The following is a 25,085-nucleotide window of genomic DNA, read 5'->3' as shown; positions in this document are numbered from 1 at the left end:
AATTATGAGAGACAAGAAGGGAACACAGAATGGAAAAATATAGTAATTATCAAGGGAAAAGAAACCAATTGAACTTGATCAAACCTACCAAAGAAAGGGAAAAAAGAAAATAGCATATAAAAATGTATAAAATAAGTAGCAAATATAAAGATATATGAAAAAATCTAATACATCAATCATTAAAATACAAAGCAGAGACTGGGTTTTAAAAAAAATCCTAGGTTAATACTAATTGCAAGGAAGACACATAAAACAAAATGATAAAGAAAAATTTGCTGCTATAAGGATTGAAGAGTGCATGTAATTTCAATCCTTCCAAAAACTATAATGAAAGTTTTTTTATGTTTTATTTTATTTTATTTTATTTTTTTGAGACACAGTCTTGCTCTGTTGCCAGGTTGGAGTGCAGTGGCATGATCTCAGCTCACTGCAACCTCTGCCTCATGGGTTCAAGTGATTCCCCTGCCTCAGCCTCCCACATAGCTGGGACTACAGGTGCCCACCACCACGCCCGGCTAATTTTTTGTATTTTAGTAGAGATGGGGTTTCACCATGTTGACCAGGATGGTCTCGATCTCCTGACCTCAGGTGATCCTCCCGCCTCGGCCTCCCAAAGTGCTGGGATTACAGGTGTGAGCCACCGCACCAGACCTAACAAAAGATTTTGCAATGAAAGAAGACAGAGCTTTAAGGACATGGAGAATTGGAGAGGAGGCAACACAAAGTCGGGGTCTGGACAGGCATAAGAATGAGAGCTGGCTTAGCACATCAGAGGGTTTAAGTCATCCATGGGAAAGGTGAAGAATCAGCTTGATTTGCAACACAGTATTCTCCAAAAGCTCAGGAATGGGAGGCACTAGGTACCTCTGGAAGTGGGGGCAAAGTGAGAAACTAAAATAAGGATGGGTTGAAATCTGTGTAAGACACAGTCAGACTCTTCAGTTCCTTTCTACTCCACACTCCTTTCCTCACCCCAGAGTTAGGCTTTATTCTTTGGGGAAGGGGGAAGAAAGGCTGTCTCCCTACACCAGCCTGGACTTAAATGGGATTAAGTGAAAACACGTAGATTTCCAGTCCTTCTCAACATCCACAATTCAAACAGTCAAGCTCTTACCCTCCAGGCAAGAGACTGAAGACTCTTCTCAGGGGACTTGGACAAGAAGATAGATCTAAACATGTGGATGTGGTGCGGTGGGAAGGGGGACAGTGGAGGGGTAGGGAATAGAGCTCCTCACAAATCCGAACAGTGCGGTCACTCTGCACTCCACAAGCCCACCTAACACACCCAGAACACCAGCCAGCCTCTTAGCTCCCCACTCTTAAATAAGAACAGACAACTAAGGATGACGAGACATCCAAGGAACGTTTTTTGTTCGTGTTTTGTGTTTTTTGTTTGTTTGTTTTGTTTTTGTTTTGAGAAGGAGCCTCACTCTGTCCCTCAGGCTGGAGTGTAGTGGTGTGGTCTCAGCTCACTGCAACCTCCAACTTCCAGGTTCAAGCGATTCCCCTGCCTCAGCCTCCCGAGTAGCTGGGACTACAGGTGCCCGCCACCACGCCCGGCTAAGTTTTTGTATTTTTAGTAGAGATGGGGTCTCACCATGTTAGCCAGGATGGTCTTGATCTCCTGGCCTCATGATCCGCCCGCCTCGGCCTCCCAAAGTGCTGGGATTACAGGCGTGAGCCACTGCGCCCAGCCCCCAAGGAACGTTTCTCACATGGAAGACAGGGACCAAAAACAGCAATTAGAGAGACTGCTGAGAGTAAGAGAACTCTTTTTAAAATATACACATTCAGATTTAAGATACTGCATCCATGAAATAAGAATAGAATAGCATTTTTAAAAGAAATATTCAGAGAACAAAAAGAAGTTCTTCACAATTAAGAACATGAAAGCAGAAACTAAAACTTCAATAGAAGGGGTGGGACATGAAGTTTAGGAGCTACTAGCAAATAGAACAAAAAGGTACAGAGATGGCCGAGCGTGGTGGCTCATGCCTGTAATCCCAGCACTCTGGGAGACTGAGGGGGAGTGGATCATTTGAGGTCAGGAGTTTGAGACCAGCCTGGCCAACATGGCAAAATTCCATCTGTACTAAAAATACAAGAATTAGCTGGGCCTAGGGGCACACACCTGTAATCCCAGCTACTGGGGAGACTGAGGCAAGAGGATCACTTGAACTGGGGAGGTGGAGGTTGCAGTGAGCCGAGATCATGCCACTGCACTGCAGCCTGGGCAACAGAGACCTTGTCTCAAAAAACAAAAAAAAAAAAGATACAGAGATAAAAAATGGAGCAACAGGATGATAAGAACTTTAGATCATTAGTCCCCCAAGCATCTGAATATAGAAATTCCAGAAAGTGAAAAAGTAGATGTACCTCAAAGATAATGACTTTAGTCAAAATTGTAATTGATGTGAGTGATGGAGGGATAGAGTGGCAAAGAAATATGAATATATGTTATGATAGTGGATGTGTTTTTTATTTATGGAAAATAGATTAATTTCGTGTTTAAAGTAAAATGGCTGGTTGCTGTAAGATGTAATGGAAGATAGTAAAAGAAAAAACTTGAATGGTTAAAAGTTATACAAGGCTTGAAGTAAAAATATGCTCAAATTTACTAATAGTCAAAGAAATGCAAGTAAGTACACAGTATCATATCACTTTATACAGCATTGTACTCATAACCTTCTAAAGATAGATAGCATCTCTTGTTGGCGGGTTTGCAGGAGAAACTTACTACACATTGCTAGATTGCTAGATTAATGTCTTCTTGGAGAACAATCGGACAATAATAGAAGACAAATTTGACATACCTTTTGACCCAGAAATCCCACTCCTGGGAGTCTACACTATTTAAAAAAAAGAAGAAGAAGAAGAAGCAGAACATAAGATATAAGTAAAAGATAATTTATTAGACCATTTTATAATTTTGCCTAGGGTCAGCTCGAGATATAACTGTTTGTATAAGGTTTGTATAAGGTTACAGTGAGCCGAGATCTTGCAGAGAACCCTAAATGCAGAATAATCATCACTTATAGACAATCATTACTATATCAGCTCTGTGACAGGGGGAATAATGTGCTATTTACATTAAATGTACAGTTTATAAATCAAAAAATGGATTTCAGTAGAGTAAAATACTTATGGAATTGCTGGTCAAAAGTTATTCCTGTATCTATGTCAACAACTCTTAACAAAGACAATTGAATGCTGAGATGGGGGTTTTGCCAAAAGTTTCACACTTAGTGAAATACTTAACACCTCCTAGCTGAGCATTTTTTAAAGCTCTCTCTGATCTCAAGGAGTTGGTCTATTTTTCCACTACTAATGAAAATCAAATTAATTACTAGAAGCAATAGTGATCATGGCATTAATTAAATGGGCATAAAATAAGCATTACCCACATATGCACTATCTGGTTGTACATACGGAATTTCTTCTTCCTTGGAGCTCATAGCACTTAACACTTACCCATCCTGCCCTGTGTCCATACCTGCAGTCCACACTGGTGGAAAGGGCATTAGGGAAGAGGAAGAAACAAGCATCTCCACTCAGGCCCAGATGGTCTTCATAATTTGGAAATGAAATGATGAATGAGGTTTCTCTGATAGGATCCAGGAAGGTTAAGAATGTCAACCTAGTGGGAAGATAATTCTGCAATGAGGAAAGGGAAGTGCATAGACTCTTTGGAGCTACTTTTCTAGAATCAGAACATTACTTGGGTCCAGCCGACATTGAATTTGGATTCAAGTTGACCTTCGAGGCTGTAACCAAAGCATTCATGAATTTCTCAGTTTGACTAATTTTCACACCGTTGGAGTTGACTGAACACTGCAAAATTATTTTTGACTGTTTCATTTGACCTCCTAAACATTCTACAGTTTATTCTACTGAGGCAGTGAGATGAATAACACCACCACCAATACTTATGTTTTCCTTTACAGTTTGCAAAACATCTTCTCATACTTCATCTCATTGGAACTCCCAACAGCGCTTTGAGATGGCACCAACAAGACAGGGATTATCATGATGCTAATTTGACAAATGAGGATACTGGGGCTCAGAGAAGGGAGTGGTTTGTCCAAGCATACCCAATGTTGTAAGGTATACTGCAATTTAAATTCAGTTCCTCTAAGGTTACATTCAGTACTGGTATAAGCACAGGGAAATATGTATTTTTTATATGCTACTGGTGGGAGTGCCACTGGTATAATGTTTCTGGAGGACAATTTGGCAGTAGGTATCAAAAGCCTTTTAGTCAGCTTAGGCTGCCACAAGAAAATACTATAGATTAGAGGGCTTAAACAACAGGAATTTATTTATTTCTCACAGTTCTAGGCTGGGAAGTCCAAGATCACGGTGCTAGCTGATTCCATTCCTGGTGAGGGCTCTCTTCGTAGCTTGCAGACAACCACCTTCTTGCTATGTCCTCACATGACCTCTTTTTTGTGTGCGCATGGAGATGGGGCTATCTGGTATCTCTTCTTACAAGGACACTAATCCTATCTGATCAGGACCCCACTCTTACAGCGTTATTTAATTAGGTCTTAAAGACCTTGTCTCAAAATACAGTTACAATGAGGGTAAGAACTTCAACATATGAATTCTGGGGGGAGACAGACATTTAATCAATAACAACATGCATACTCTTTAAGCTTGTAGTTTCTCTCCTAAGAAATTAACTCAATAAAATAATCCCATTTATCAAAATATATGTAAACAAGTATGTTCCTTGCAATGTTTTTGGGCAAAATACTTTACATTTCTGAACTTCAGTTTATTCATATACAAAAAGAGAGATAACAGGAATATATATTGCATAGAGTTGTCATGAATATTATGAAGTTGCAGCACAATGCCTAGCAAACAATAATTTCCATATCAGTTATTTTCACTAACCGTTAATAGAATACTCAACAACAATAGTTTAACCAATGGACATTTGTCCTCTCACGTAACAAGAAGTCCAGAGACAGGATTGATTAATGTAGCAGTTCAATAAAGTCAACATTTTGTTTTAGTGTCCCTATTTTTTCATAACTTTGTTTGCTCATGGTCTCAACGTGGCTGCTGCAGCTCCAGGTATCACATCCCCACGTGACAACTTCCAAAGGCAGGTGGGGGTGGCGAGGGAAGAAAATCTTTCCCAGAAGCTCTCATTAGACTTCCCTATAACTAGGGCACAGGCCTACCCTAAATCATTACAGAAAGAAATAGGATTATCATGATTCACTTACACCACTTTTCCTACCGAAACAAAATAAGAACACAAAAGGGAAATCACTCTTGGGTGGGCTGCCAGCAGTCTCTATACTGTCGCTTTCTCTTCCTGAGAGTTCATCCTCCATCTTAGATCAATTTTCTTTATAAGTCAGACTTTTTTTTTCTTTCTTTCTTTCTTTTAGATGGAGTCTCGCTTTGTCACCCAGGCTAGAGTGCAGCGGCGAGATCTTGGCTCACTGCAACCTTCGCCTCCTGGGTTCAGGCAATTCTCTGCCTCAGCCTCCCGAGTAGCTGGGACTACAGGCGTCCGCTACCATGCCTGGCTAATTTTTGTATTTTTAGTAGAGACGGGGATTCACCATCTTGGCCAGGTTGGTCTTGAACTCCTGACCTCATGATCCACCCGCCTTGGCCTCCCAAAGTTCTGAGATTACAGGCGTGAGCCACGGCACCTGGCCTAAGTCAGACTTTAATACACCCCAGGCTTTGAATGCCAGCCATCTTTCTTCTCTTAGCAGTCAGCCCTAAAGCTCTACACAGGCCTGCCTTCTTTCTTCCCCAACAAAAGAATTGGACAGAATTGCAGCTTGGACAGAATTGGACAAAGCTATCAGGGCAAGATCCTGTGCTTAAAGGACTGGCAGAATAGACGAGTTTTCATGATGGAGCTCGGGGTGGAGAGCAGGGCAGAGGTCTGCTCCAACAGCTTGGCCACATGATGCTCTGTGCTCAGAACCACAACAAGGCAGAAACTAGTCTGGGACGCAGAGATAAAGCCCACTGCTCAGAGCTGGGACATCAGGCCAGAGAGGGACTAGTGGCAGCAGTGACTCAATTCTAAACCTTGCAATACTGAACTCATGTCTGATCCTTAAAACTCTCTGCCCAGAGGTCATGTTCCCGAGCTGCCACACATGGTTGTACAGATTGTGATCAGTGCAAGGGCCCCAGACTGAGAGAAGTGGATGGGGATAAAACCCAGCTCAGCAATGCTCTCCAAGCCATAACCCATTAGCGGATTCCATCTTCCTAAAGAAGTAGGTGCCTCTTTCTTCAGAAGTGCTGCCTTTTTTGGGCAGATCACCTGAGGTCAGGGGTTCGAGACCAGCCTGGCCAACATGTGAAATTCTGTCTCTACTAAAAATACAAAATTAGCCGGGTGTGGTGGTGCATGCCTGTAGTCCCAGCTACTCCAGAGGCTGAGGCAGAATAGCTTGAACCCGGGAGGCAGAGGTTGTGATGAGCTGAGATCATGCTGCTGCACTCCAGCCTAGGCGATAGAGCAACACTCCGTCTCAAAAAAAAAAAAAGTGCTGTTTTCTTAGTACTCTCAAAGGAGCCTTATCCTTACCATGCCCTGGACCACACAGAAGATGTCTTTTCCTGATTCGTGTGGAAATTCCATATAGGTTACTTATACCCCAGTCTGGCTTGATCTTAGAGCCTGGGGATTAGTGTGAGCCTACAGATGAGAAGACAGGGAGGTTCATGGGGTCTCAATTTTGCGAAGAAAAGGCCAGGAACCACGCAAGACCTGGCCAGGGCTTAATTTTGTAGAGCTACCTTCAGCAACATTTTAAGAAAAAGAATTCATAAGGAGTAGAACTTTTTTCTGTCTCCCTCTATGTAGCCCTCTTCCAACAGTCAGAGTACAGGACCACATGCATTTTTTTCTATCCAAGCAGCAGCTCCAGACAGGACCCACCTTAGTCCCATGCAATGTGGGGAGGAGATTTAAAATGCTCTTGAATGTCACTGTCCCTCCTCCCCCACTGGCCCTTCCACACAGAGCTTCTAGGATGAGATTTATGAAAAGACCGTTTCTCTGAAGAAACTGCTTATAAGCTCTTCTCCATATGGTTTCATGGCCCTGTGCCTCTATCTGGTATGTTTTTTCCTACTGCCTAGAATCTCTTGCCCCCATCCCACTTCTCTAGATAAATAATTACACACTCCTTCCTCAAGGATCCCATAGCTCTTGAATGTCCTTTAGATCATTAATCACACAGTACTAGGATTATTCCTTTATAGGTATAACTGGATAACTAAGCAGAAAGCTCCTCCCCGAGGCCAAAGACCTCATTCTTATCATCTTGGTTTTCAGTTCAGAGCTCGAGAGGCTCAGGGGAATGAGGAACAGGATGAAGGCAGGGCAGAATCAGATCTGTTGAAGGTTAACCATCAGCATGGCATGCGAAAGGGGAGGAAGAGAATGAACGATCACCTGTAGGAGGACTGAGAAAGATCAGAGAGCAAGGTCTTCCTTCAATATAGCATTTCCCAGGGCAAGCTCCACTTCCAGTGATGGGGTCATTGTAGATGGAAAGCAAAAAATGAGGAACTGCCCAGAAAATGATCGGTGATCAGTGATTCGGTCCCTCCACTAACTCAGAGCTGGATTCTCGGGTGGAAATCAGATAGTTCCTGTCATTTGAATGTTAGGGGGCTTCCAATGAGACTTTCTTCCCTTCTTAGGAAAGTCTTACCCGTGGCTTATCTCCAGTTCCCTATGCATGGTTCTTCAATAATTAGAACCCTGCGTTTCTCCAGGAGAGCTGGTGATTCATGAAAAACTATCGAATGGATCTGGTGGGGACAAAGCTGGCCTGTGTGTCCAGAGTCTTAGGCCAAGGCATGAAAAGACCGCAGGAAGGATACCATTTCGAAAAGAGGGTACATGTAGAAAGAGAATCCACCTCAGCTAATGAGGATTAGCCGAAGGACACGCTGCGGTTCATAGCAAGCGCACTTTTGGGGTGATGCTTCCTGGAGTGCTGTAACTGGAGACAACCGCACACACATTCTGCCGTTCAGGCAGGTCAGCAAACACGCAGCCTTTCCTGTGTGTGATTCCAAATACTCCAGCTCAGGACAGTGTCAGGTTTCTATGGAGGACTTTTCTAATCCAGACAAGCTTTCCCGGCTTCGGCAAAAGAGGTTCTCAAATTCACGGCATGTGCGTAAGGCTGGTTAGCGCAGAATTGAAAACAGCAAAGCTTGCCTCCACGTGGAGGATTTGCTTATCGTTCTGTCCACCATGCAACTGGAAATGAAACAACTACTGCAGGCATCACCAACCCAGGCCACGAACTATGGGATGAGAAGTCAACTCTTTTCAAGGCAGGGAAAGTGATTTTTTTTCTGCAGAGACAGCAGTAGTTCACATGTAAACCACAGCTCTTGCTGAGAGGAGAAATGGAGAATAGTTTTGAAATGAGAACAGAAAAAAACCCTGAGGAAAAAAAATCTCTGTTGTTTTTAGAGGGTTGTCTGTGCTGGTGCTGATGCTGCTGGGACCAAGGACCACCCTTTGAGCAGCAGAGCCTCATAGGACACAAGGCCTGATACTGATTTGCAAAAACCCAACCAAACAAAAAACACACAAACTACAACAAAACAAATATGTATCAAGAAGGGGAAAAAGTAAACAACATCATGGCAAGAGTTTGTGTTACTTGGTGCTCTCAACACAAATTAAACCATTGTCAGTTTCCTCCATATTAAATATCTACTGCTGTGCAAGGAAAAAAAAAATTACCCCAAAAGCTTAAAACAGGAATTGCCAAACTTTTTATTTCCGTTTAGATTAGTTTTGAGACAGGGTCTCAGTCTGTCACCCTGGCTGGAGTGCAGTGGAGCAATCACAGCTTGGCTCACTGCAGCCTCAACCTTCTGGGCTCAAGTGATCCTCCCACCTTAGCCTCCCTGAGTAGCTGGGACTACAGGTGCATACCACCATGCCTGGCTAATTTTTTTTTTTTTTTTTTTTTGAGACAAAGTCTCACTCTGTCACCCAGGCTGCAGTGCAGTGGCACGATCCCGGCTCACTATAACCTCCGCCTCCCAGGTTCAAGCAACTCTCCTGCCTCAGCCTCCCAAGTAGCTTGGACTACAGGAGCATGCCACCACGCCTGGCTAATTCTTCTGTACTTTTAGTAGAGATTAAGGGTTTCATCACGTTGGCCAGGCTGGTCTCGAACTCCTGACCTCAAGTGATCTGCCTGCTTTGGCCTCCCAAAGTGCTGGGATTACAGGCATGAGCCACTGCATCTGGTTGCAATTTTTAATTTTTTCTGTAGAGATGGGTCTTATCATGTTGCCCAGGCTGGTCTGGAACTTCTGGGCTCCCGTGATCCACCTGCCTCAGCCTCCCAAAGTGCTGGGATTACAGATGTGAGCCACCGTGCCCAGCCACAAACTTCCTTCTGTAACATACGGCCAAATGGTAAACATTTTCAGCTTTGTCGGTCACGTAGCTACTATCACAATTACTCAACTGTGCTGTTGTAATAGGAAAGTAGCCATAGACACTATATAAACCAACAGACATGGCTTTGTTCCAATAAAACGTTATTTACAAAAACAGGCTGCAGACTGGATTTGGCCTTGGAGCAGTACTTTGCCAACCCCTGGCTTAAAATAACAAATACCTATTACCTCTCACAGTTTCTATGGGTCAAGAATCTGGGAGCAGCTTAGCTAGGTGGTTCTGGCTCAGAGTCTGTCCTGCAGTTGCAATAGATCTGTTAGCTGGGGGCAGCAGTCCTCTGAAGGCTTGACCAAGGCTAGAGGATCTGCTTCTAAGATGACTCACTTCTATGGCTGTTAGCAGGTGACCTCAGTTCCTCATTACATGGACCCCTCTATAGGGCTGCTTGAATGCCCTCACCACATGGCAGATTCCGCCAGAGTATATAATCCAAGAGAGAATAAGAAAGAAGCCATGAGGCATTTTATGACTGACTCATACATATTCTGTCATATCTTATTCTTTAGAACTGAGTCATTTATCCAGTCCACACTTTAAAAAAGGGAACTTAGTCTCCCCGCTTTTGGGGCTAAAAAGATGAAAACAAGAAGGTCATAGAATCAATTCAATTTCAGCCAGGCACAGTGGCTCAGGGCTATAATCCCAGTACTTTGAGAGGCCGAGTAGGGAGTATCTCTTGAGCTCAGGAGTACCAGACCAGCCTGGGCAACATAGCAAGACCCTGTCTCTTAAAAAAAAAAAAAAGAGAGAGAGAGAGAATAAAGTCAGTCTTGATGTCTTGACCAAATGTGTGATCTATGTCTTAAAAAGCTGAGATTTAGCCTTATTTCTGAGGCTTGTTTCCACCATATACTTAATTTTTCTGTTTCTTGAGCCTTGGTTAAGTCAACTGACTTGAAATTCCAAAAAACAGCCTATTTGTTAATGGGAAGCCACAGGTCTGCCATGGATCATTGTACCTTTTGTGCACTGCACAAGCAGAGGCACAGATGAGAAGTGACTAAAATCCAACCTGCACTCAGCTCACCACACTTTGTTCCCAAAAGAAGGAGATAATCTTTGTCTTTCTCTTTTTTTTTTTTTTTTTTTTGAGATGCAGTCTCGCTCTGCCGCCCAGGCCGGAGTGCAGTGGCGACATCTTGGCTCACTGCAACCTCTGCCTCCCAGGTTCAAGCAATTCTCCTGCCTCAGCCTCCTGAGTAGCTGGGATTACTGGCGCCTGCCGCCACACCCAGCTAATTTTTGTATTTTTAGTAGAGATGGGGTTTCACCATGTTGGTCAGGCTGGTCTCAAAGCCCTGACCTCATGATCCACCCGCCTCGGCCTCCCAAAGTGCTGGGATTACAGGCGTGAGCCACTGTGCCCAGCTAATCTTTGTCTTTCTTCTGCCCAGAGAGGGCGCCTCTGCAGAAATCCCCACAATGTGATTCATGTGCCAGCAATGCCCCTGGGATGTTGATTGTTTACATGATTCAGCCCCAATCTTGGTACTTTCTTTAGATCCTGACTGTGACATCCACCACATTCTCCATCTCTCAGTCACTTTCTCTGTTGGTGGGTTTTGCACACCCAGAGAGTATATAAGAATCCTTTGGGGTTCAGATGAAAAAATAATGGAACTTCTATTTGTAACTTTTTAGATCTAAAGCAGGAATGAAAGTAAGCCTCACTATTAGTTAATAGATTAACACTGGCATATGTATTAACTTATAAATAAATATATGTATTTGAAGTGAACACTTAGAAGTTTTTACTGACACATAATCAAGAAATATTAGAGACTATCGTTTTATATCATCATCTAAGTCACTGATAAAAATGTGAAATGTGGCCGGGCGCGGTGGCTCAAGCCTGTAATCCCAGCACTTTGGGAGGCCGAGGTGAGCGGATCACGAGGTCTGGAGATCCAGACCATCCTGGCTAACACGGTGAAACCCAGTGTCTACTAAAAATACAAAAAATTAGCCGGGCGTGGTGGTGGGCGCCTGTGGTCCCAGCTACTCGGGAGGCTGAGGCAGGAGAATGGCGGGAACCCGGGAGGCGGAGCTTGCAGTGAGCCGAGATCGCGCCACTGCACTCCAGCCTGGGCGACAGCGCGAGACTCCATCTCAAAAAACAACAAAAATGTTAAATGAGACCAGGCTGAGAACAGAGCTTTCAGGTGAACACTGATGCAATAATCTGTTTTGGTGACATTACCACTTGACCCAGCATCTAATCCCAAATCAATCATTATGGAGCAGATACTCTGTGCTAGGCAGCCTGGAAAATGGTCCCCAATGATTCCACCTCTTACTTTTCACACCCACGTAAATGGCATTTTGCATGACCTATCACGCAGCTTTGTAGTAGATCCTGGGCCTGAGGTATCCAGCTAAGCCACACCCAGATTCCTGACCCACAGAAATCGTGAGATAAAAAATGTTCGCGGCCGGGCGTGGTGGCTCACGCCTGTAATCCCAGCACTTTGGGAGGCCGAGGCGGGCAGATCACGAGGTCAGGAGATCGAGACCATCCTGGCTACGCGGTGAAACCCCGTCTCTACTAAAAATACAAAAAATTAGCCGAGCGTGGTGACAGGCGCCTGTAGTCCCAGCTACTCGGGAATGGCGTGAACCCGGGAGGCGGAACTTGGCAGTGAGCCGAGATCGCGCCACTGCACTCCCCCAAGGGCGACAAGAGCAAGAGACTCCGTCTCAAATTAAAAAAAAAAAAAAAAAAAAAAAAGTTTGCGGTTTTAAGCTGCTAATGTTGGGGTTATCTGTAACACGGTAATAGATAACTACTACATTCTTCCAGGTGAGGCTTAATCGATTGCAATAACCAACAACTCTGTGATCTAACTACCATCAACTTCATTTTACAGAGAAAATGGAGACTCGGAATATTTACATGACTTTCCCAAATTCAAAACAGCTAGTAAATGACAGCACTGGAATTTAAATCCAGTGTAGCTCTGAAATCCAAACTCTAACTAGCTGTATGACTTTGGGCAAGTTACTGCAACCTCTTGGTAGTCAGTTTCCTCATCAGTAAAATTAGGGACTGAAACAAAGTATTCATCTCTATTTTTCTAAAATTTCATACCCCTCCTCTGCTTTATCCACAGCCCAAAAAGCAAATTGAAATGATATTTATACTAAAAAATGTGGAGTGGGGAAACAAGGATTTGAAGTTTACTCAACTGAGATGAAGAAATGCGGCCATGCAGAAAACCAGTGAGGCTAGTGACTCTCCAGGGCATACGTGGCTGATGCTGACAGCTTCCTATTAATCCTGGGGATGCCACTCAGAGGATAAAGGTGGGAGGAGGAGATCCATTTCTTTTTTTTTTTTTTTTTTAATTAGTCTGTCACAGAAGATGGAGATCTGTTTCTTAAGAGGAAAGGAAGAAGAGGTTTCTAATCTATTCTGACCAACTGTTATGTTGCAATATCTTCACAGAGAGCCTTCCAGCTGCAATAAACGTAGTAAAAGGAATACAACATACTTTAGCTACAACTCAGTACAAAGACTCTTAAATACAGTGAGGCCAGGCAGATGGAACATGTGGAGCAAAGCAGGGAAAGGGCGTAATAACAACCACGATAACCGTGGCTGTACTCATATATATTGAGATGTTCTATTTTATTATAATTTGTTATTATTATACTGGCTTTTTGTGTGTGAGCTGTTTTGAATCTTTCAACTCCTTTAAACGCTTTCAAAATCTAGTATTTTAGCTGGGTGCAGTGGCTCATGCCTGTAATCTCAGCACTTTGGGAGACTAAGGTGGGAAAATGGCTTGAACCCGGAAGCTCAAGACCAGCTTGGGCAACATGGCAAGATCCTGTCTCTACAAAAAAAAAAAAAAAAAAAAAAAAAAAAAAAAATTAGCTGGTAACTGGGTACAGTGGTGCACACATGTAGTCCCAGCTACTTGGGAAGCTGGGGTAGGAGGATTGCCTGAGCCCAGAAAGTCGAAGCTGCCATGAGCCGTGACTCCAGCCTGGGCGAAAGAGCAGGCCCTGTCTCAAAAAAAAAAGAAAGAAAGAAAGAAAAGAAAGCTAGTATTTTAAACTGTGCCTCAGATCTAAAAATGAGTGAACTACTGCCTTAAATCGTGGAATACCAAGCCGAACTTGGTTGGGAGGAGACCCTTTCCATATGGGGTCAAAACTCTACCTGCCACTTTGGCACCTTTCAGAATTAAAAGAATAGAGACCTTCAACTTCACCCTGAGGGGACTGCTATCCTCATAACTGAGGAGGCAAAGTCCAGATAAATGAGCAGATAAGGTAGAGAAAGATACAATGAATTTCTCTCTTCCTCAAAGGAAAGAAGCCCAGTAACAAATCTCCTTCGGTGCTTAATAATGTTTGGCAAGGTAGACTCGTTGAAAGCTTAGGACTTGGCTGTTTAATCATCCATTCATTTCTTCAAAGGGTTTGCCACTTACTGGGTAGGTGAACACAGGCTAGTTATTTGCCCTCTCTGAGTCTTAATTTCCACCTTTGCAAAAAGGAATGATAATACCTTCCTTTTCCTTTATTATTGTAAGGATTAAAGAAGATCACTTTTTTGAAAGAACGGTGCACAGTGGCACAAATAATAGAAATTCAAAAAATATTGTGTCCTTCTTTCACATTCCTTTTTTTTTCTCAAGAAATTTAAAACCAGTATATGTTTTTTAAAAAGTCATTCTAGCTGCTCCATGGAGATCATATATAAATTGAAAGAATGGAAATAGAGAGGTGAGTCAGGAGACTATTGAAGTCCAGATGGGAGATAAAAATGGCTCAGGCTCAGAGAGTAACAGTAGAAAAAAAGAGAAGTGAGATTTGGGATGTATCTTAAAGATAGAGTTGACCGTGCTCACTGTGGAGCACATGGAGAGAAAAATCCCTCTGAAAAATTTTATTTAGCTTATTTCATTCCAAAGAAAGAGGACTGACTCATTGGTGCTGTGTAGATTGCTGCTCTCCAACAGAACTTTTTGTGATAATGGAAATGTCCTAGATGGTTGTTGTCTAATATGGTAGACATGAGCCTCCTGTGCCTCTTGGCACTTGAAGTATGGCTAGTATGACCAAGAAACTAAATTTTTAATTTTATTTCATTATAATTAATTCAAAGTCATATAGCTATCATATTAGACAGTGCAAATCTAGGTAATATACAACCTAGATTTTTTTCCCTATAATTCCTTCAAATGATACAGACACAACGGTTTATAGAATGTACAGTTTGCTCCCACATACATTTTTTATGATGTTGTCCAACCTTAACTGTTCAACCAGTTTATGTTAATTGAGCTAAAATCTGGGTGGGGGGGGAGAAATCAACATTCTTTCTACTTCTATTAATCCCAATATTATACCATTAATCAGTAAGCCATTTTTGACCAATTAAAAACATCATATAAATTATATCTTTGCATGTTTTCATTATGTTGCTCCTTGGCCTAATTTATGTGAAATCAATTGCTATGATAACTACATATCGTGTTATTTGACCATAATGTCTACAGGGGAAATGACTAAAAAAAAAAAACTTATAAGGAAGACTATGTAGCAAATCTGACTATCTATTAGCCTAGGAACTGAAGTAGTCATTACACCTTAGATATTTAAAAGGCATATCAAGGTTGACGTAAGGGGAATTGCAGTGACAAAAATAAAATTTAAAATAAATTTTCATTTTGTTCTACCTCCTATGTTTTATGAACAATAGTAATATTTTTAATTTATAAAGGCTCTTTTCTCTTTTCTTCCTCTCTCTTCTTATTTTCCTTCAGATAATAAGTTCTAAATATCTATCTGCTACCCTATAGTTTATAGATATTTCATCAGTGTCTTCAAAACTAAACTTACCATCTATGCTGCAGTTAGGAAAAACCATGCTTACCATAGTATGCATACTCCCTCCAAATTCCTACTAGATACTCTGAGTGAATACTTTTGGGTTCTGCCTGCCCAGTATTATGTGTCCCTCTTTTCCTGATAACTGCAACTCCTTTCCCCCGAAGGTAGTATCCTTTACCCCTACTTGTGATTTTGGTGGGACAGCCAATCACAATACTCCTCTCATCCCCCAGCCACAATTGTTAGCCTGGGATTAAACGTGGTGCCCTTCCAAGTTCCTATCAGAGTTCTTAGCCGAGATTTTATACCTATTCTGAAAGAAAGGTGACCTTTTTTCTTTTCAGTTGCTAAACTGGGTTGCTGTAAACCTTGAGCTATCTGTAATCATACTCTGCCATTTCCCAACCATATGAAGGAAGCACTCCTGAAATGGGGAAGAATAAGAGCCGCGCATGGAGGGAAGTAGAAGAGAGGAAGAGAGCAAAGAGATGATCGGATGATTTCATTTCTCTGCCTGAGGCCAGCTCCACCCAATGGACTTCCCAGTTCAGTAAACCAACAATTTCCCTTTTATACATAAGCTTCTATGAGTCGGCTTCTGGCATCTGTAATCAAATGTGTCCGGTTGAATATAGTGCCTCTCCAAACTCAGAGCCATGCTCCCCTTCACTCTCCATGCTCAGCCATACTTGAATACTCTCTGGTCACTGTGCTCTTTCATGCCTGGGCCTTGGAATATATCATCCCTCTGCCTGGAGCCACAGGCTTCAGATCTCAGCTGAAACATCACTGTCTTAAGGAGGGCCTACCTGACTTTTAGATGTAGGTCATTCACCTGCTATAAACTCTTTGTGCACTTTGTGCTTTCCCTATCATCAACCTCACCGTAGTTATTATTATTGCCACTTTGATGTTTCTCTTTACCACTAGACTCTGAGCTTTGTGAGATCAGGGAACTGCATCTGTCTTATTCACTGATATATTCACCAGCATCTAGAATAGTGCTTGGCCCAAAGTACACACCTAAGGAATACATGAATGGTGTTTTCTATGCATATCGTTAATATATTTTCAAAACTTAGTATACATTTTCTTTTTTTTTTTTTTCTTTTTTTGTTGTTGAGACAGAGTCTTGCTCTGTCACCCAGGCTGGAGTGCAGTGGTGTGATCTCGGCTCACTGCAACCTCCACTTCCTGGTTCAAGCAATTCTCCTGCCTTAGCCTCCCGAGTAGCTGGGACTACAGGCGCCTGCCACCACACCAGGCTAATTTTTGTATTTTTAGTAGAGACAGGGTTTCACCATATTGGCCAGGGTGGTCTTGAACTCCTGACCTCGTGATCCACCAGCCTCGGCCTCCCAAAGTGCTGGGATTACAGGTGTGAGCCACCACGCCCGGCCTAGTATACATTTTCAACCCTACTTCCTAGCAGAACTAAGCTGGTAGACACTAAATTTCCTAAGATTCCACAGCTCAGAAGGCCAATTACCAGGCTGAAAATATGACTTTCAACTCTTAATCCAGCCTACTTCTCACTATAAACATCTACTTCTAAAAATATTTTTCACACAAAAAATAAATAATAAGCTTCTCAGTTGCAGCCAGGGTTAAGTACCACTGTTTCAAAATCACCTTATTTTTCCTCTTTGAAACTGCTGATACTATCAAGTGGCATTGCCCTAATTGCTTTGTGTTTCTCTGTATATTAATTCTAATTCTTTTAATGAAATCGTTAATTCCTTGACACTTTAGTCTTGCTACTCAAAGTGTGGTCCCTGGACCAGTAAAATCAATATCCCTCCAGGAGCTTTTCAGACATGCAGAATCTCAAGCCCCATCCCAGAACCTATAGAATTAGAAACATTTTAACTAGATCCCCAGATAACACCATGTACAGTTCTCAACCACTGCTCTGGAATAGTCAGTCACAGCAGATGTTTTTGTGCCATACCATTTGTATTCACAGCACATAGGTTGGGAGACTGCAGGTGAAGGAAAATACTTAATACCAGCTTTTGAGGAATCAGATGTTGAGGTGGTCAGTTAATTCAATGAGCCAAACTGAGAGTAACAATCAGACCTTTCTTCTCTACTACAACAGTGTGGGCAAGAGGCAAAAGAGGACGCCTCCAGCTCCCCCACGTTCCCCTTATCCCCATGGAACAGCTCTAGGTGAGGATCAGATGACGTGGAGAACAGACAAGAAAAATGAGCCCAGGCCCCACACGAAAGGCTCCTGCCTCTTTATAGCCCACAGGCTGGGAAAGGGGAAAGGGCTAGGAGTAGAAAGGTGCGGAGTCAAAGTGGAGGAAAGTGCCTCAGCCAAGGCCCCCAACAGGCAGCCTCTGAATAGAGACACCTGGGCTAGGCATACAGACATGCACACATGCGGTGCAGGGGTGTGAGGGAGGGGTGGTGGAACTGAATTTTTTTTTTTTATTTAATGTATGAGCCTAACCTTCCCTTCCCCTCCCCTCCCCTCTCCTCTGCTCCATTCCCCTCCCCTTCCCTTTCCTTTCATTTTTGAGACAGGGTCTGGCTCTATCACCCAGGCTGGAGTACAGTGGCAAAATCTCAGCTCACTGCAACATCTGCCTCCCAGGCTCAAACCATCCTCCCACATCAGCCTCCCAAGTAGCAGGGACTGCAGGTGCATGTATTTGTATTTTTGGTAGAGATGGGGTTTTGCCACGTTGCCCAGGCTGGTCTTGAACTCCTGGGCTCAAGCAATGCTCCCGCCTCGGCCTCCCAAAGTACTGGGATTACAGGTGTGAGAAGAAAGATACCCGCCTGAATCCTTGAATGCAACTCCCTAGAGGAAACTGTAAGGCACTGGCTGTGCACTGAGTCTGCTGTGGGAAGGGCAGCTTCTTCCTTCCATGGAGCTTGCCAGGCAAAGCCTTGTCATTATCTCAAATCACACATCGATCACACAAAGGATTTTGGCCTAGAGTCAAACTTCTCAACTAGTTGATATAAATTTTGCACCATTTAATAAGATACTACTTTGCTCAGTAGGCTAAGCAAAGTAGTCTATCAAAGCGACCCGTGCGTATTGAAGGATTTGTCTCCAGAAATGGTTCTCAAAGGGCAATGTCTGGACCAGCAACATTAGCATCACCTGGGAACTTCCTAAAACTTCAAATTCTTGGGCCCCACCCTAGACTTTCTGAATCAGAAAATGTCGGGATGGAGTCCAGCCATCTGTGTTTTGATACTTCCCCTGGGTGACTCTGACAGATTCTAACATTTGAGAACCCACTGCTCTGTAGCGGGGTTTCTCAAATTCAGCACTATGGACATTTGAGGCCAGATAATTGTTGTTGCGGGAAGCTGTTCTGTGGATTGTGGGATGTTTAGACAAGCCTCTGGCCTCTAGCTACTAGATTCTTGTACTATATCCCTGGTTGTGACACCCCAAAATATCTCCAGCCATTGCCAAATATCCCCTGGGGGACAAAATTGCCCCCAGTTGAGAACCACTGCCCTCGAGTAATAACTATGACCTAGATTGGTCCAAGCCTAAAACATAACATAAAAACACACAAAAATGATAACATACATGCACTTAAGTATTCACAGATACATGACAATGTGACATAAACTAACCTCTAAATAGTTTACAGTTTACAAAGCACTTTCACATATAGGTCATTTGTTCCCCACAGTAATCCTAGAAGGAGGGTGATTATCATCATTCTCATCTTAGTGGTAAGGAAACTGACATTCATACAAGTTACTTGATATGACCAAGGTTACTGCCTGCTAAGTGGCAGAGAGGGAACTTAAACTTAGGTCTTTCTTTTTCATAAAGAGAATTACCTTATTAAATGAGTTATGGAGGGGTTATTTCTAGTCTTTAACAATATTATTGCTCTTGGAAAAAATTCAGTATTAGCTGAGAAATAATAGTTGTAGGGATACTCTAACAGATTATTCAATATGAAAAACGGATTGTGCATCCAAAATAAGGGAAGCCTATCTATAGATATTTACACAAGTTATTATGTGAGCTATTATTTGGAAATAGAAGTCTTATGATAGTCAGCTGGGTGCAGGGGCTCACGCCTGTAGTCCCAGCATTTTGGGAGGAGGAGGCGGGCGGATCACTTGAAGTCAGGAGTTTGAGACTAGCCTGGCCAACATGGTGAAACCCCATCTCTACTAAAAATACAAAACATAGCTGGGCATGATGGTGCATGCCTGTAATCCCAGCTACTCAGGAGGCTGAGGCAGGAGAATCGCTTGAACCCAGGAGGTGGAGGTTGCAGTGAGCTGAGAGCGTGCCACTGCACTCCAGCCTGGGTGACAGAGCGAGACTCCTTCTCAAAAACAAAAACAAAAAAGTCAATAGTGAGCCTCAGTCAGAGATGTTGGAGAGATTTGTAATCAGTTAAGAGGAGTAAAAAAACAGCACAATCAGACAAATTCAGGAATAGTCTTTCTCCTGTAAACTGCAGCCCCTGCCTGGTGAGAAAGTGAAATCACAATCCTAGCACACTGGCTGAAGGAGATAGAAGAAGAACACCCAGCACATCGTAGAGCCGCTGTCCTCCTCTGACCAGGATCCCTGCAGAATGAGGTGCTGCTCAACCAGCCTTAGGCTCCCATGGAGCAGTGTGTAAAAAGCCTTCAGAGCCTGAGACTTCCAGAACGTGGATGGAATACTCACCCAGAGGTGAGCTGGGGATTTCCACGGGCACAGTAATAGACTTTGGCTTCACAGTGAGCATCCAATCGCCAGTAGCCAACTTGCTGACCTTTGGATGGTCCTCCAACATGGCCAAACTTGTTGCAGAGCATAAAACTGAAATACTAAATAAAGATCAAGGCCAAATCAAAGTCATGATGAGACAAATGACCCCATTTTGATGTCAGTTCTTTTTTTCCCTGAGAACTTGAAACCTCTTGCCTCCTCTTTAGAGAGGGTTGTTAATGGACCTATAAACTGGAGTTTAAATCTGGAAACGTTTCTCATCAGGGGAAAGAGCACTGGGCTTGGACTCAGAATCCTGGGTTCCAGTCCTGGATGTTCAACAGAGAAACCACTCAACCTCACTCTGCCTCAGATTTTTCTTATAAAAACAAAGAGAGCTGATTACAAGAACTCTAGGATTTGTACCACTTCTAGAATTCTACCCTTTACCAACATCTGAAATTTGCATTTAATATACTCCCCACTTGGGAGACACCATGCATAAAATTACAGAAGGCAGGATTTGGAGTCATCCAGGCCCAGCTTGCAATCCCAGCTCTGCAGTGTTCTAGCTGGATCATGTTAGACAACTCCCCTAGCCCTTCCCATGCTAGTTTCTTCATCTTTAAAACACAGGTGATAACAACAGTATTCAACTCAAAAGGACTTTTGTGAATATTAAATGGAATTATATGTAAAAACAATACATAGTACCTGGTACATAGGAAGTACTCAGTAGATGTGAGTTACTAATATGTATTTGAGAATGGACAGGCCAGGTGCAGTGGCTGATACCTGTAATCCAAGCACTTCAAGAAGCCAAGGCAGAAGGATTGCTTGAGGCCAGGTGTTTGAGACCAACCTGGTCAAAACAGCTAGAGAAAGAAAAGAAAGAAAGAAAGAAGGAAAGAAAGAAAGAAGGAAGGAAGGAAGGAAGAAAGGAAGGAAGGAAGGAAAGAAAGAAAGAAGGAGAAAGAAAGAAAGAAAGAAAGAAAGAAAGAAAGAAAGAAAGAAGGAAGGAAGGAAGGAAGGAAGGAAGGAAGGAAGGAAGGGAAGGAAGGAAGGAAGGAAGGAAGGAAGGAAGGGAAGGAAGGAAGGAAGGAAGGGAGAGAGACTGCTGGATGTGGTGGTATACCAATTTAAAGCATTGAGAGATGGAGGTGGACAATCAATGGGTCGGAGGTTGGCTGCTGGTAGAAAGCATAGACGACAATGAAGCTTGGGTGACAGAGCGGGGCTATCTTGAAAAAAAAAAAAAAAGAGAAAGAAAGAAAAGAAAATGTACACTCAGGAAAATAAAATTGAAGGACTTTTATTAAGAGCTATACCTCATTTTGTGATGGAGGGAGCCAGAGTGACTTAAAAATCAACTAGCTAAAAACATTCTATTTTTTAAAATCTCAAAACTGGTAAATGACAGTCTCTGATAAGGAACACAGGCCATGTCTCATGTTTCCTGCATGATTCAAATTGGTGGATAATTAGTCATAAAGATTTTCTGAGTAAACAGCACCATTTTGTAATACACTGTTTTCTGCTAGTTTGGTTAGGGATGGACAAACTGTGAATGAAAAAGGAAGGTATATAGATGTTTTGTCCAGCACAGTAGCCACTGGTACCATGTGGCTATTCACAGCTTAAAATGTGACCAGTTCAAGCTGAGATGTGCTGTAAATACAAAATTCACAGCAGATTTCAAAGATTTGGTACCAAAAAAAGTAAAATATTCAATAATGTGTTTATATTGATTATATGGTAAAATGATAAAATTGGTAAGTTGGAGTAAATAAAACATTTTTAAATGAATTTTACCTCCTTTTTAGTTTTTTAATGTGACTGTTAAGCAATTTTAAATTACATATATGGCTTGCATTATATTTCCATTGACCAATGCAGTATAGAGAGGAAAAATAAGAACATACATACATAAAGAGCAAGAAAAAAAGGAAGTCCCGGGGATGTAGCAATTAAAAAAAAAAAAAAAAAAGTGAAGAAGGCCACAGGCTTGATGATCCTTGTTCCATGCAAAGAAAGTCACAAAATTGATTTTTCTATTAACAAAGAAGCTAATCGAGATTGCATTCCCTATGCCTTTTACGTATTTCATTTTGTAACATTTGGTAGAAGAAAGAAAACAGAAGTTGCGCCTTCCTCACCTCTTTCACTGAATAATCTCTTTTAATCTTATAAAACACGGGGCCCTCTTTTGGTCACAAGCGGGTAGAAAGACATAAAAATAAGGAAAGTGCACCCTCTGCAGGTTACTTAGTAATATAGCAATATTGAACAGTGAAGTTCTGTAAAAAATACTGCAGAATGAATAAATGAATGGATGAGTTACAATTCACATTACTGCATCTACTGCTGTCATCATTGATTCAATAATGATGAAAATAAAGGCAAGGAAATGGGTCGGATAGTATAAAAATTATTATTAGGTTATGTCAACCCTTTCTTTTTTCCTTCCCTTCTGCCTTCTTTCCCTCCTTCCTGTCTTTCCTCCTTCTTTTTCTCTTTACTCCCTCCCTTTCTTCTTTTCTTCCCCCTCCCTCCCTCTCATCCTTCCCTCCTTCCTTCTTCCCTCCCTTCCTCTATCCCTTCTTTCCTTCCTTCCTTCCTTCCTTCTTTCCTCTTTTTTCTTGCTTTCACTCTTTGAACAGCTTAGACACATCTTTTTTGGAAATCCTATATAAAGACAGATGGCAAAAGGCCAAACTCAGCCTAGAGATTTATGCTGTTGATTTCGGTACAGTTTCTTTATGAGGTTAATGCTTCATTCATGTTTCTAAATTCAGTCTGGCAGATAAAGTAAAGAGATAACAAGGCCACAAACATCACCAGTCACAAACTTAATGGTGTCAAGTATGTGATTATAAGCAGCGCCTAACTTAGGAAAGGGTTACCTTCCCAAAGGCAGTTTATATTTTAGTTGTTTGGAATGAGAAATCTTTTTCTCATTTTTTCTGGGCCAGTTCACAAGGACACAAACACATATTAACCTATAATGTATCTGAGATAGATAATAATGACATCATTATTTTTACTTTATCAAATAGTAATATATAACAGTATTTTTATGGAAAAAGACAAATATAAGGCCCCATTTGGGCTCTCAGGAGATTATCCTTCTTTCTCCAGGTGGTACGAGCAGTCTTCCCCCAGTTTCTTGATTTAGAGATGAGGGTTACCTCTGGGAGATTCATGCCAGACAACCCCAAGACTAGTGTCTTTTTTTTTGAGACGGATTCTTGCTCTGTTGCCAGGCTAGAGTATAGTGGTACAATCTTGGCTCACTGCAACCTCTGCCTCCCGGGTACAAGTGATTCTCCTGCCTCAGTCTCCCAGGTAGCTGGGACTACAGGTGCCCGCCACCACGCCCGGCTAATTTTTGTATTTTTAGTAGAGACAGGGTTTCACCATGTGGCCAGGCTGGTCTCGAACTCCTGACCTCGTGATCCACCCACCTCGGCCTCCCAAAGTGCTGGGATTACAGGCATGAGCCACCGCTCCCGGCCAGTATCTCGTTAGCACTCTTTAGTGCAAAACAAGGACGCTAACTCACTGGTACAGTCACATCCCAAGATTTCTGAACTGGAGAACAACGAAAAATTAATATCATCATCAGAGAAAGCAACACCCAAAAGGTGAATTCCCTCTGCTTTCTTCAACACACACACATGCACACACACTTTCCTGTGTCACCAACACTCATTTCATAGATTAGGCATCTATAGGTTAAGACTGCCTGTAATGCTAACCAGGCTTCAATAGCCTTAAGAAATATGGCACTAGTGTTATGGAATATATTTCCTATTAGCATTTTTATTATTCACAGCATAATTTATTTTAAGACCAATTTAATTCCTTTTAACCTATTAAACAAAACTAGCATGGTGAAATTAAACTTTGCAGTATGTGAAATAACTTAAGGAGAGCTTATGAAAGGGAATTTGGAATAACCCAGAAATTATATTTATTGCTTACACATAATTCAAAACAGTGCGAAAATGTAATGCAATCTGTAAACTTGTGTTTTTGTCAGATTATATATTTTAAAATAAACACTTGCAGGAAAACACAAAAAAAGGTGACAGCATTTATTATTTGCTTTTTCTTATGCTTACATTTAAACTTTTTAATCCAGAATATATATAACAGCCTAAATTGTGTGCCTACCAAAGCTTCACCTCTCATAGTTAAAATGCTGGAAAAAAATAAAAGCATCTGTCTTGATCAGAGTTATGAGAACACAAGTGAAATGTTTTTGCAGCTCTGCTCTCTCTTGAGTGCAGAGACATAAAATTTGGAGCTTTTGAGAAATATGGTCCCTATCTAATGCACAGTGATTCAATGAAGAAGCTCTTACTCACTTAACTTAGTGAGTAGATTAAAATACAATCGGAATTTCCTCTTTGGGAAGCTAAATTTAGTTTTCAGCTATAATCTTTATGTGACTCCAGTTGTGATGTATAGAAATCTCATAGTATTATATAGCATGATCATTAAAATGAGCACGGCTGGGCATGGTGGCTCACGCCTGTAATCTCAGTACTTTGGGAGGCCGAGGCAGGTGGATCATGAGGTCAGGAGATCCAGAACATTCTGGCTAACTCAGTGAAACCCCGTCCCTACTAAAAACACAAAAATTAGCCAGGCGTGGTGGTGGGCGCCTGTGGTCCCAGCTACTGGGGAGGCTGAGGGAGGAGAATCCTTTGAACTCTGGAGGTGGAGCTTGCAGTGAGCTGAGATCACACCACTGCACTTCAGCCTGGGAGACAGAGCAAGACTCCATTTCAAAAAAAAAAAGAAAAAGAAAATGAGCATTAGATTTACAGTTAAATCCTGCATAAACCATTTAGGAGATATATGACCTAAGACATAGCTTAACCTCTCTGTTCTTTAGCTTCTTCATCCAAAAACTGGGGTTCATTCATTTATTGAATACTTAACATGTGCCAAGCACTGTTCTGAGAACTGGGAACATAATTAAAGAACATATTTGGTCCAAATTCTCAGGAAGATTGCATCCAAATTGGCAGAGATAGAGAGTTT

General features: G+C 42.1%; 1 protein-coding gene across 4 annotated transcripts in view; it reads right to left on the bottom strand.

Annotated features, from left to right (window-relative positions):
* Positions 1-25,085, bottom strand: part of MAP3K7CL (MAP3K7 C-terminal like) — a 104,324-nt gene that overhangs the window by 64,095 nt on the left and 15,144 nt on the right. For 2 of the 4 annotated variants that reach the window (XM_021935548.2, XM_031665687.1), the window contains exons 2-3: positions 20,010-20,152; positions 3,494-3,637 (exon numbers count right to left, since the gene is read on the bottom strand). Coding sequence is in view for 3 of the 4 variants with exons in the window: in XM_031665687.1 (XP_031521547.1) it covers positions 3,494-3,545 (52 nt within the window). In the remaining variant the exon portion in view is untranslated. Of the gene's footprint in view, positions 1-1,597; positions 2,026-3,493; positions 5,416-20,009; positions 20,153-25,085 lie in introns of those variants that run through there. The other 2 variants (XM_031665688.1, XM_009202392.3) reach the window with 2 other exon arrangements.

This window comes from Papio anubis, chromosome 4 (assembly GCF_008728515.1).
Source record: "Papio anubis isolate 15944 chromosome 4, Panubis1.0, whole genome shotgun sequence".
Lineage (NCBI taxonomy): Eukaryota > Metazoa > Chordata > Mammalia > Primates > Cercopithecidae > Papio > Papio anubis.
The sequence above is the reverse complement of the archived record's forward strand: the minus strand, read 5'-3'. Positions and strand labels throughout refer to the sequence as shown.